General features: G+C 45.8%; 1 protein-coding gene across 1 annotated transcript; it reads right to left on the reverse strand.

The window, feature by feature from the left end:
* Nucleotides 1-1,788: 1,788 nt before the first annotated feature.
* Nucleotides 1,789-10,820, reverse strand: TMEM179 (transmembrane protein 179). Its single transcript, XM_030950140.1, has 4 exons — nucleotides 10,365-10,820; nucleotides 6,350-6,487; nucleotides 4,742-4,820; nucleotides 1,789-3,815 (listed from the first exon to the last, which is right to left on the reverse strand). Exons 1-4 carry the CDS (start codon nucleotides 10,664-10,666, stop codon nucleotides 3,636-3,638), a joined length of 699 nt encoding a protein of 232 aa, XP_030806000.1. The 5' UTR covers nucleotides 10,667-10,820; the 3' UTR covers nucleotides 1,789-3,635.
* Nucleotides 10,821-12,103: the final 1,283 nt, after the last annotated feature.

Here is a 12,103-nt window from a genome sequence, read left to right on the forward strand (position 1 = left end):
ATGACACTTGTTAGCTAAGATTCTTCTAGCCCAATGTGGACTACTGGCAGGGAATTGTTGGGGAATTTAACCACAGATGGTAGCCAGAAAATTTATTTTGTACAACAGAATAATAGTGTGGCAACAGCCCAGTGCCTTGGAAAGGCCACAGAGGTTTTTCCCCTTGCACCACATGGCAATAAATAAATACAAGTATAAGTACCACACAGTGTTCTAGTTCTTTGAATACAACTCTTGCTAGAGTGTTCCCTGCCTTTGGACATGGCAAATTAAAGGTATTGAAATGTCACAGAAATGCAAAATTTGACTCAGCCCCACGATGTGCTGGTGGGAAATGGGTGACTAAAATCAGGCATCAGAAATGTACAAAAGAGAGAAGTGCATGAGAGAGAGAACAGGTAGGTATGTGTGTGTGCATAAATTACACCACAGGTAGGTATGGATGTGTGCATAAATTACACCACAGGTAGGTATGTGTGTGTGCATAAATTACACCACAATTCTTACACATTTCCAGTTTGGCATCACCAGCTTGGCCCGAGTGCCTAAGCTTTAGGAGAAGAGCTTACAGAAAATTTAGTGCAAATAAAAAACACCAAGTGTGTCCAAAAACTGGGAGTTGCAGGATACCCTTCCTCCCCTTGGGTCAGCCAGAAAGGCTTCTCACTACATGCTCTGCCTCCTGACTCACACAGGGGCTTCCATCAAAAACAGCTTTGCTTTTAAGCATCACTGATGCTTGCCAGGGGGTACCAGCCTCACCCCACCTGGCCAAGGCAGGGAAGCTGTGAAAAACAAACCAACATGGGAAAGCTGTGAAAAAAAACCATCCCCATTCACATGGGACTCCTAGGAGAACTTCAGCCTCTTTTCATTTTGCATGGCAACTCCAAACCCAGGAGCAGTGTTTGCTGCATCTCATGGAGGTGGAAAGGAGGAAAAAGCCTTGAGACAGGAGAGGTAGAAGAGAGCATAAGCTCCAGACAGCCTCACCCACAAGCAGCATCCTCTCTTTCAGAAGCAGAGACAAGGCTTGGGTCCTGGTACCTCAGAGCAAGAACCACAAGAAGACATTGGTTATCTTCTGCCTTGTGGTTCTTCAAACCCTCAGGCAACACCAGGATGGGATGACCAGTGGATGACCAGTGGTCCCAACCCACACCTCACTTCAGCCTAAGCCTGATTTGGCATATACATAAAATATATTATACAAAGCAGCATCATGGTTCCACACAAGGAGTAAGGCATGCACTGAAGTAATTTGTGGGAAGAGACATCACTGCTGAATGAAAGTGAAACTGCTTTTTACAGCTGGAAATCTGGGGAAACTGGGAAAGCAGGCTAACTTACAAGACCCAAACTCTTCTTCAGGGTGCGAAGGGCATTCCCTGGCGAGGGACTCAGGTACTTGCAAGAGTGTATCTCCTACTAGAGACAGAGTAATTTAGGTTGGAAAAGGCCTCTAGGATCATCCAGTCAAATCATTAACCTGGCCCTGCAAAGGCCACCACTAAACCATGTCCCTCAGTGCCACATCCACCTTTCCTTTAAATACACCCAGGATGGTGACTCCACCACTTCCCTGGGCAGCCTGCTCCAGTGCTTGACAACCCTTTCAGTGAAGAGACTTAATATCCAAATTATTAGACAAAATGAATTTTTAAAAAGGCACTCTGACAGTCCTGATACCCGAATTTCAAATAGGCATTAATTAACTTGATCTCTGATTCCCTCTCCAGGAGTCCTCCTCTGATGTCAACTCCCAACTACAAAAAAAAAAAAGCCACTGCTGCAAAGCTTTCAGAGGAATTGCATTCTCTTGTGGGCAGAAATCAGGCTGAAGAACAAGGCCTCTCTACAGAGAGCTGTGGCCATAAGCAATGTTCAGCTGGGGCTGTAAGCAATGCTCACAGGGCTGGATTACTGCTTAGGGCCCATGGAGGGCTTTTTCTCTAAACCTATGAGAACATTTTGGCAGTTAAATACAATGTCAGATTTTATGCCCTAAAATGCTGAATAATTGAGGGATTTGTCATGACATGAAATTCTGTTTCAATGAAATGCTTAAGCTGGTACTTAACTAAGCATCAGAGAGTCCCTAGAAGACAACAGTAAATCTGCATGGTTGTGCTAACCCCAGGCTTGAGCTCTGATGTGGGAGAAGCCTGCTGTCCTCTCTCCCCTCATTCTGATTCACCAGGTCATATAATCATGTATGGTTTGCACTTCTGTTACAATAAATTCAGTCTCAACTCAAACACAGGTACCACAGGCAGTGTCAGCATGCTCCCAAAAAAATCTTCAGTCCAAACTTAGTTGTTTGCTTAAGTTTTCTGCTGATTTGGGGTCTTCTGTGCAATGTGTACCTGGGGATAAATGCTTAATCCTAGCACAGCTTTACTTCTTTGCCATGCAAACCCCACACTCCTCTGAGTGACTCTTCTTAATTATCAGAGCCACCTCTGATCTCAACAATCCACCTGACTTCTTGAAGCACTGGCAAGCAGAACTGAAAGCAACAACACAGTCACCAGTGAGCTTTGTGTAAACAGCAATTCTTCATCCTTTTCACAGCAAAATTTATCTGCCCTGGAACTCCTGCCCATGAGTGGGGAGAATGGACCCATTCAGCACTGAACTATCAATAAAATAACTCAGCTGTTTGAACTCCTTGCTATGTTTATATAGAGAAACCTACAATGCAAATGCTTACAGTAATTTTGCATATCCTATATGAAATAAATATCACAAATAAATCCTAATATTCAAAACAGAATAGTATACAATCTTAGGGATCAAGTCACATTTATAAATGCACAAGCATTAATACTATCTATTCAGCTTAATTTCTTAGTATGCAAGCTTCAGCAATTTCTAGCTACAGTTCACTTCAGGAGTCATAATAAATGCTGCTCATGCCAAAATCTAAGAAGAAACAAAACCACAAATGCCCTCCACCATCCTTCCATATTATACACAGCTTTTGACAGGTGCTGTAATAATACACGGGTTTCATGGAATTCATTAACACTGTCCAATACTAAATATCAAGTCTGGAACACAGGTCTCTATGTTTGAAATAAAATCAGAGCAGGAGCAACATGTTTATCAGCACTGCATCCACACACAGCGAAAGCAGAGACAGTGAGAGCACCCCAACCAGAGCTGCAGCTTCCCAGGATAAAAACACAACAAAGGGCAGCTTCACTGGCAATAGGGAGGAGAGGGAGAGCGGAGGGACTGAATGCAGCTCCAGTTACATCTATTTTTGAAGAACAGTTTGAAGAAATAGCCTGGATGCTGTAGCCTGGTCTTGCCAGCTCAGTCCTCAGAAATGGCCCCTGTCTCAAAAGCCAGCGATGGCACATGGGAGCTCTGCTGACAAGGGCAGGTTACAAATTTTGCCTGCCCAGGACAGAAAGTTTGCTGTGCCACAGGCACATAGGGCAGTTCATTCTCTTTATCCTAATATCCATATTTCTGCCAACAATTTCTCATGGGGGAAGTGAGTAATTCACAATTGCATTTCATTTCGGGAAAAGAAAAGATGTCACACACTCAATACCCTGACTCAGCTTCAGCTCACATCACTGACTAATAAAATCTAGATCTTGCCCTGGAAATTTGCTTACACTTTAGATCATGCCACTTTTGTCATCTTGCAAAGAGGATCGTGAAGGGGATCTTCCTAGCAGCAGCTCCTTCTCATGGATCAGGCTGTCTAGCAGGTCCTCCTGTCTGTAGTTGTGATAAACCTTCAGGAAAGCCAGGATGGTAATTGCCAGCCAAGTCAGCCAGGCAGCCCAGAGACCAAACTGGAGAAGGAAAGAAATCATAAAGAGGTCACTACAGTATTGTGAAAACAAAGTCAGCTGTCCATGTGGTTATGCAAACCTCACCTGGACCAAAATCCATGGAGTCATGCCAAATCCAGGGAGGTCCTGGGTTCTTCATACAAAGGAGTCACTTTTATGGCATATTTCATTCCTAAGTGCAGTTATGCCTGAGCTGGGCATCTAGATACCAATGTTGGCAACAAAGACAAAAAATTGGCTCATGCCCAAGAGGCAGGGTTACCTTCAAGGAATGTTCCAGGCAGCCTAATGCCTCTTTCCATGTGGGACAAGCTTTTGTAAGGGTGCAGCCCTGCAGGGATGGGCCTGTCATCCCTGAAAAATTAGTATGTGCTCATGTCCCAGTGTTCACTGACTGATCATTGACTTAGAGCTAGAATATTCAATAGAAAGGTCTGACAGCCTTGGAGGTCCAATTCTCATGGATTCATCAGAAAACAGCCCTATCTGAATGAATTAATCTTTGATTCTTTTCAATGGTCAATTTATACAGCTTAGGTGATCTCAGTGAAAGTCAAGGAAGGCAAAACTAGGAACCCCACAGCGTGGTGCAGGTCAGAAATTATTTTGAACAGTAATGAAGAGATCCAGGGCACCAGAGTGCTGCAACTTTTGCAGACCTGATCCTTTGGATGAACAATGAATTTTCTGTCATGATTAACAAGATCAGTGGTAGGGTGAAGCTTTGACATATCTGTATTCAAAACTGTCTGTTTTGAATTTAAAAGGCAAATGTGCCCATCACTATCATTCTGATTCAGCACTTACTAAAGTCAGTGGAAACATTCCCATTGATTTCTGAGAATGGTAGTTCAGCTCCAGCAATCCCAGGTCAATAAGCAAATGGCAAATTAACTGGAATAGAACCATGACTTAGTCTGACCTACCTGTGCAATAGCAAATTGGTCATAGAAAGCAGAGTTTTCCAAGTTCAGCTCAAGATCTATATCCTGCAACTCTTCACAGCTACCCAGAAAGGCATTTGGAAGGGAAAAACAAAAGAAAAAATTTGAAGAGATTCTAGGTAAACCAAATATAAAAATGAAACAACATATTAAATGTACTTTGAACAGTCACAATGGTACGTTATATCAGAGGATAATTAAGTTATTGCAATCATCAGGTTGTTTGCTGATCTTCTCTAAAGCTAAGATAAAAAATTACTTTCTTTTACATAAAAAAACCAATTATATGAGTGATAACACAAATCTTTCATAAGTGGAAGTGTAATAGTTATTATGAACAGCATCCTTAAACCCCTCTTTCCCACTGCCCCCTCACCTCCCACAGATTTGCCCCTGGCATCACCCCAGGTTGGTTGTTTCACCCCTCAATGAAACAAAGTGTATGATACTCTGTTACCTTTTGACTTCATCAGGAAAAGCCTCAGAAGAAGGAATTGTGTTTTTGTTTCGGATGCTCCAGCAAGGAGACGATACTCTGATGGTAAGATAGGGGCTGCCTACAGATTTTACAAATAACTTGGACCATTATTGGTGTGAAAAATATCCCAGGATTTTGAGGTTGTCATTCTACCTCTTGGTTGATTTCTGCAGCTTCTTCTCTCTCCTTTTCAGTGCTGTCGGTCATCTCGGGTTCTTACCCGAATATTCGATTAGATGCATTTTGTAATTGAATTTTTAACCGAATATTCGAGTAATTCGATTAATCGTTGCAGCCCTAAACAGAACATTCACTATGGCATTTTACAACATATGACAATGTGCAACATAAATGTATGCTTTAAGTAGTACATTTATTCAATATCATATGACATAAAATGTCACATTTTCCTCTCTCTTCATCATTATTTGTTTGACAGGAGCAAATCTTCCTCGACTTATCATGTTTCCCATAAGGAGCATAAGCATCGTGGGATACAGTGGACCATTTTAGGAGCTGTACATTTTGTGACTGTAACAAAGCATCAGCCATCTGTACTTCGCACTTACAAAGTGCTTTCCATTCTGTGGCTCTCAGGGCATCCACAGCATCACTACAAGGCAAGGAACTCTACCCCAAATGTTTTGTCCGATGATGAGTTTTGGCACAAGCAGGATAAGTGACTTGCCCAGCGTCACACACTGGGTTGGGGGCAGAACCAAGACTGCAAGCCAGGAATCCTGGCCCCCAGCTCCCTGCCCTGCTCACAAGGCCACACTCCCCCCATTCTTAGAAAAACTCTAAATCTAGCATTCCTTTGGAAATAAAAAAAATTAACACAATGGATTTGTTTTTCATGTGATCATCATTCAAAGAGACCACAAAATACGATGAAAACACATCTTTTCTTTGTGGGCTTCTAAATAAACAAACAAAAAGAAGTTTGGTTTGCTATGTTTTGTTCCGCATGATAAAACTCTGGTTTTTCATATTACAGATGCCTTCTCCCCCTTGCTCACCTTGCGTGTAATAACTACACTTTGTAACAGCACAGCTCAATTGTGCCTATATGAAAAAAATAAAAGGAATAAAATGTATTTTTCAATACTAACCTATTTGGCATGCTTCCTTTTTCAGTAATTGCATCACACCACATGTTAAATCCTACACTCACTATAGTGCTGGCAATAAATGTGATGAACACCACAAAGGCGCTGATCAGCAGATTCAGGAAGGCGTAAAAGAAAGAGCTGTAATAAAAGGGAAGAAAAATGTAACTCATAAACAGCTGAAACACAACATCAGCAGTCTCTGTAAGCAGCACAGAGTGGGCACAAAGATATCAGTTTCCATTTAAAACACATCTTTAATTAAGAACACCTAATACATTGAAACCCTATGGACTTGATTTTGAGTCACACTACCTTCACTTGCAATTGCTTTTGATTTTGATTTCTTTTTTAACCATAAGAAGATGTGGCTTTATATAATGAGTGGTGATCGTTCATACACAATGTGGCTTTCATTAGCTGTAATGACGAAAATCACCATTGTTAAAATAAATGTCATTAGCTCAAATTATGTAGCAACTGCAGCTAAAATAATTTCATGACTTAAGTGATCATTGGGACAAAAATTGCTTAGAAGAGGGAAACTAAAAATAAAAAACACAGAACTGATAGCTATAATCACTTTAAGCAATGTAATACAAGGTACTGGCATCACAGGACACGAATCTCAGTTTTATGGGCAATTTGCAGAACAGGCCAGATTCTCCCAGGATTTTTCTGGCTTTGGTGTCAGTATGCTGTGTCTGCCAGCTGAATATCAACTTATCTCAGCCCCATTAAATCTGCCCCAGCAGGGCCTGCCCTCAGCACATGCAGTGTTTGGAGTGGGATGGGTGGGATGCTTACAGATTTCCCATAAGGCCATGGAATCACTCTCTCATTTTCACTCTTTAACTCCTCACCTGAATTTTAGCTGTGAAAAGTTTCTAATCCCAGTCACCTGGCAAAGCCCTTCTCTACTTGAAACTTCTCTAAGTTCCTGTTTAGAATAGCACACCTTGGAATGTGACATTATGTTAAAAATGGACATCTGCTCCAGGCTGGAGAAAGACTGGCAGCTCCAGGAGGCAGGTCAACCTATTCAGTGAGTGGTAAAGATGAATATGACAAATTTCTCACCAGTGCCACTCATTGTGCTGGTGATAGAATGAATCTACTTACCCCAGAGAAGAAAAAAAAACCTCAGTCACTTCTTTTCCATGGTTGCTCATCAAACGAAAAGCCAAGAGGCTTTTTAAATGTGTCTGAGTCCTGGAAGGTTCTGGGCTGGACAATCCTAATTTCTACAGGTTTTACATGATACATTTGTGACCTCAGGACAACTTCTTTAAAATGAGATGAAGAAGCAATAATCAGCAGAGTTAGGATGTTTGCTCCTGGGTTGATGAGGCTCTAGGGGGGCTGTCTAGGCTCTCTCCAAAGTGTCAGTTGTCCCACCCCAAGACTGATAGAAAAGTGAAATTAATCACCTTCAAGAAGTGCCCCTATAGACTGTAATGGGTGCTGGATGCCAGGACACCTGACTTCTGGATGAACAATAAGCTGAATCCTGCTCTGGCTTAGCTGGGCTTGGTGAAGTAGATCAGCTCAGCTCTGCTGGGTGCCGGGGTCACCCATACAGTGAGAACTGCTATGAGATTCCAGATTTCTGCATGTTCTCTGCCCTGACTTCACACCTAACCTGGATTTTGTCCCAGGCATTGCTGAAGTCAGGTCATATCTGTGTGCACCTTAGCATGGAATGCTGGCCTGGGGGGCAGAAAAGACTTGAGCTGTTCACAGAATAAAACAGAATTGTTTTAAAACAGAATTGGCACCAGAATTAGTAACAGTTCTAGAAAGGGAGCAGTTACCAGGACTGTTGAGTGGGTCATCACAGCCCAGGATCTCCAGTTCTCCCTCTATTTCCTATCCTGCAGCAAGAGAGGTTCCATGGCCCAGGATCTGACCTTACACTGACAAAGCAGGGCTCAGCCTTGCGCCTGATTTGCATCTGGCAAGAGAAACCATCACCACTGCCAGGGCATCCTGACAGAAAACTGCTTATTTGGATGTCTAGATTACCTGATTTTTCCTCCTTAGATTAGAACTTCAGGCTATGCATTACAGATTGAGTGAGTGCCCTTTAATAATGAATGTTTACACCTGGAGTTGCTTTGCAATCCTAGCAATGAAGTATCTGAGTTGTACCTCTACCCTTCAGCTGAGCTGAAGAGCCCCAGGCAGCTGAGGCAAAGGATGTTGAGACCCTTTTAAGGTTTTTTAGCAGTCATAATTGCTAGAAAATGATCTGTCAGCAATCATTCAAAGCCATTTCAGGAAAGATGCAAAGGGTGCTAAGTAACCCTGCCTTGGCTGGCTCACCCTGGAGCTGGCCCAGGAGCAGTGATCCTCCCCAACAGGATCATCAGTTATGACATTCTGGCTCTTCCTCAACTACCTCTAATCAGAACAGACAATTATCATGTGTGGTGAGGAGCTCACCTTTATCTCTCCATCCAAACAGAAATGGTTTTGCACCCATTTGAACCATTAACAAATGGCTGTCTAAAATCAGGACAGGGTGAGCCCTGCCTGCTTTTCATATGGTGGCTGATGTGGAACAGGACAGACCTTCCTTCTTACCAAGAAACTGCTGTTCCCAAGCATCTTGCCATGTTGTACCCTCCTGTGGTCTTCTGTGGTTATCTCATCATCCCAACTTGCTCTATCTTTGCACTCCATGACCCCACAGCCCTCTGCCTTTCTTGCCTGGAGCAGCTATGAACAGCGTTATACAGCCCCCAAAGGAGCCTGAAGGAGCTCCTAAAGGGACACTTTTCAGGGGCCTGCCCAACAGTTTTGAAGATAACAGCCACTTTTGGAAGCAGGCCAAACATCCAATCCAAATGTCACCATATACAGGGTTTTCACTGCTGGTTTCTTCTAGAAATTGGCTAGTTCTGACTGCAAAGCATTGAGGTTCAATTAACCCTCTACAGATACTGGATCACCAGAGGAAGCTGAATTCATAGATATTAAGAAGTATGTGGTTGTATTTAGTGTAAGGTATGTTTTAATATGGAATAAGTTTCTGGTCCTCACTTACTGCAGCATGTTTATTAGACAGGTTGAGAGTGGTTGGAAAGAGCCAGAAAGACAACACTGCTACCCAGTCTCCAGGGTTACCTAGCCCAGATGTAACAGCCCTTTACTCAAGAAACCTCTAGTCCAAATAGACTTGGACAGGAGTGATTAACCCATGGCATGGTTCCTAAACCATGGGGAAAATATTCTCCTAGTTCAGTGTATTGTCCACCTCTGGCCCTGCAGCACCTGTGCTACCTGCACCAGGGTCTCTGCCCTCTCAGGCCACCAGAGAGGCAAGCACAGAACATCACAGTGCTCCTGAGCTGCTGCCTGGCCCACCAAGCCTCTGAGTACCCCTGCTGGGGTGGGATTGTCCCTTGGTTTGTGTGAGCACAGGAGCCGGCCATCACTGCCACCCTGAGCTGCTGCAGGAGCGCTCAGCATTGCTCCCATGCCGTAACCAAGCAATAGTTGTTGTCTGCAGTAGCTGCCATGTACACAGTAAAAGCAGCACAAAAAAGAGAGGGGAGGCATCAACTTCTCCCTTCTGGCGCCCCACGCACAACCATGTTGTTTCAAGGTTTTTCACAGGCCCAGTGCACACCTGGGAGACCTCCTTTGGCCTGGATGTGTAGTGGGACCATGGTCAAGAGGCCCCTGTGAGCCCCAGCCTCCAGCATCACCCCACAGCCCCCAAATCCTTCCATGCCCACTGCAGCTGAGTGCCCACGCTGCACTGCCAAAGGGCAGTGGGTGGGTCTGACCCCCATCCCACAGGAGCATCCCATGGAGAGGGCCCTGGACACAGCTGGGGGAGTGCCTGGTGTGTGACAGACAGACAGACAGACACGGGCGATACACCAGCCTCCCCACACCCCTCTGGGGAGCCCGGAGACCTGGACGGTGCAAAGCCCAGCGCTTCACCCCCAGACTGCTCCCAGGTGCCCCAGCCCGTGGCAGGGACGGGCCGATCCCCAGCGATACTCACTCCTCGTGCCCTTTGCAGAGGAAGAAGAGGGTCCTCCAGGCCTGCACTGTGGCCAGCAGCAGGGAGAGGAGCCCGGTGAAGATGCTGAAGCGGCAGGCGGCCTCGGGCCCCCACTCCTGCACCGTGAAGCGCTGCCGCTCCACCGTCAGGTTGGCGTTGAGCCACATGCCCTCGGTGAAGAGCAGGCAGCGGCCGTGGAAGTCGTTGCCATTCTCGGAGAGTGGCACCACCACGATGAAGCTGAAGAGAAAGGCCAGGAAATAGCAGATGCACTGAGCGAAGAGGAAATTGCTGAGCGCCATGTCCGCGGCTCTGCGCAGGCAGAGGGAGGAGGGAGCGAGGGATGGAGGAGGGAGGGATGCAGGAGGAGAATGTAGGAGAGAGGGATGCAGGAGGGAGGGATGCAGGAGGAGGGATGCAGGAGGGAGGGATGTAGGAGGAGGGATGCAGGAGGGAGGGATGTAGGAGGGAGGGATACACGAGGGAGCGATGCGAGGTGGGAAGCGGGGAGGATGGCGGGATGGAGGGATGCAAGGGAGGAAGGCAGGCTGCAGCAGTAGGCGGTGGGGAGGGAAGGAGGGAGGGAGGATGCGCAGTGCAATGCAATGCAATGCAGCGCGGTCCGATGCCTCCTCCGGACACGGCTGCTCCCTCGCCCGCAGCCCGAGCTGCCCCTGTGAATGGCTTCAGGGCTTGTAGGGAAGAGGGGAGCAGGGAAAGGAAGAGCTGTTGTGTTTTCTCTTCGGGAAAATCTGGCTGTCACTACCCTCTGGCGCCCAGGGGGTTAAATCAGTCTGTGGTCTCCTGCAGGGCTGGGGATCGCCAATGCGAGGTCCCCCTAATGACACAAGACACTGATGATTGCCCTGTTGATTGCCATCACACACACACACACACACACACACACACACACACACACACACACACACGCAAATACCCAAAACCAGCTGACTGGCCTCATCCTAGCTGCTGGATCCCTGGAAATTTTGACCCAAGTTTCTAAAAATCTGCCCAGCAGCCTCAGATGGTGGCAATAACAGACAGGGTGCACAGCCACTCCATCCAGCCCCTACAGACCCAGTGGCTTTGTTCCTAGCCCAGGTGGTCACACCCCTACCAAGCTATTGCAAGGGGAGCAAAGGCTCACCAGAACTGGAATAACTTTTCCTGAGCCTTGGTGTCGTTTGGGGCTGCCTGGGGCTGGGATCAGCTCTGTTATCCCCTGGCTGGCAGGCGGAGCAGGGCTGGAAGAAAATAACCTTAAGCAAGTTCCTGCTGGGCATCAAGCTGGGAACAGACCAGCACAGCAAGGGGACATTGCTGTCCAATACATGGCAGGAACAGATGGCATCTTATTCCTGGGGCTGAGCAGCTGCCTGCCCCACACCATGCCTGGGAAGACACCAGAGCATCCCCTCTGCTGTAGGGCCCAAAACTGCAAGGCCAGGATGCCAGAAAGCAAAAGGCATCCAAAAGGGGAATGTGGGTTGTGCTCAGATCACTCTGGCACAAAAATTGAAATTAAACTGTCCTCAAGTTATAGTTTCCCCACAATCCCAATTTCATTTTTCCATCTTGGCATGAATCCTCTCTCCAGCACAAGACACCACAATTAAAGTCCAGTTCCAGGTAAAGTAATTTCCTAATCTAATTTCCCAGCCACATCCAGTCTGAGATCAACTGCAGGTCTCAAATCACTTCTTAATCCCAGGGCTGTTTACACTAATTTTATCACTGTG

Source organism: Camarhynchus parvulus, chromosome 5 (genome assembly GCF_901933205.1).
Source record: "Camarhynchus parvulus chromosome 5, STF_HiC, whole genome shotgun sequence".
NCBI lineage: Eukaryota > Metazoa > Chordata > Aves > Passeriformes > Thraupidae > Camarhynchus > Camarhynchus parvulus.

What these genes read in the sequence shown, in the direction of transcription:
- TMEM179 (XM_030950140.1), bottom strand. Translation starts at nt 10,666, where the DNA reads ATGGCGCTCAGCAATTTCCTCTTCGCTCAGTGCATCTGCTATTTCCTG. An exon ending in AAAGGAAGCATGCCAAATAG is followed by an intron (nt 4,821 to 6,349) that starts GTTAGTATTGAA and finishes CTTTCTGGGTAG; the next exon opens with CTGTGAAGAGTTGCAGGATA. An exon ending in ACCAATTTGCTATTGCACAG is followed by an intron (nt 3,816 to 4,741) that starts GTAGGTCAGACT and finishes TTCCTTCTCCAG; the next exon opens with TTTGGTCTCTGGGCTGCCTG.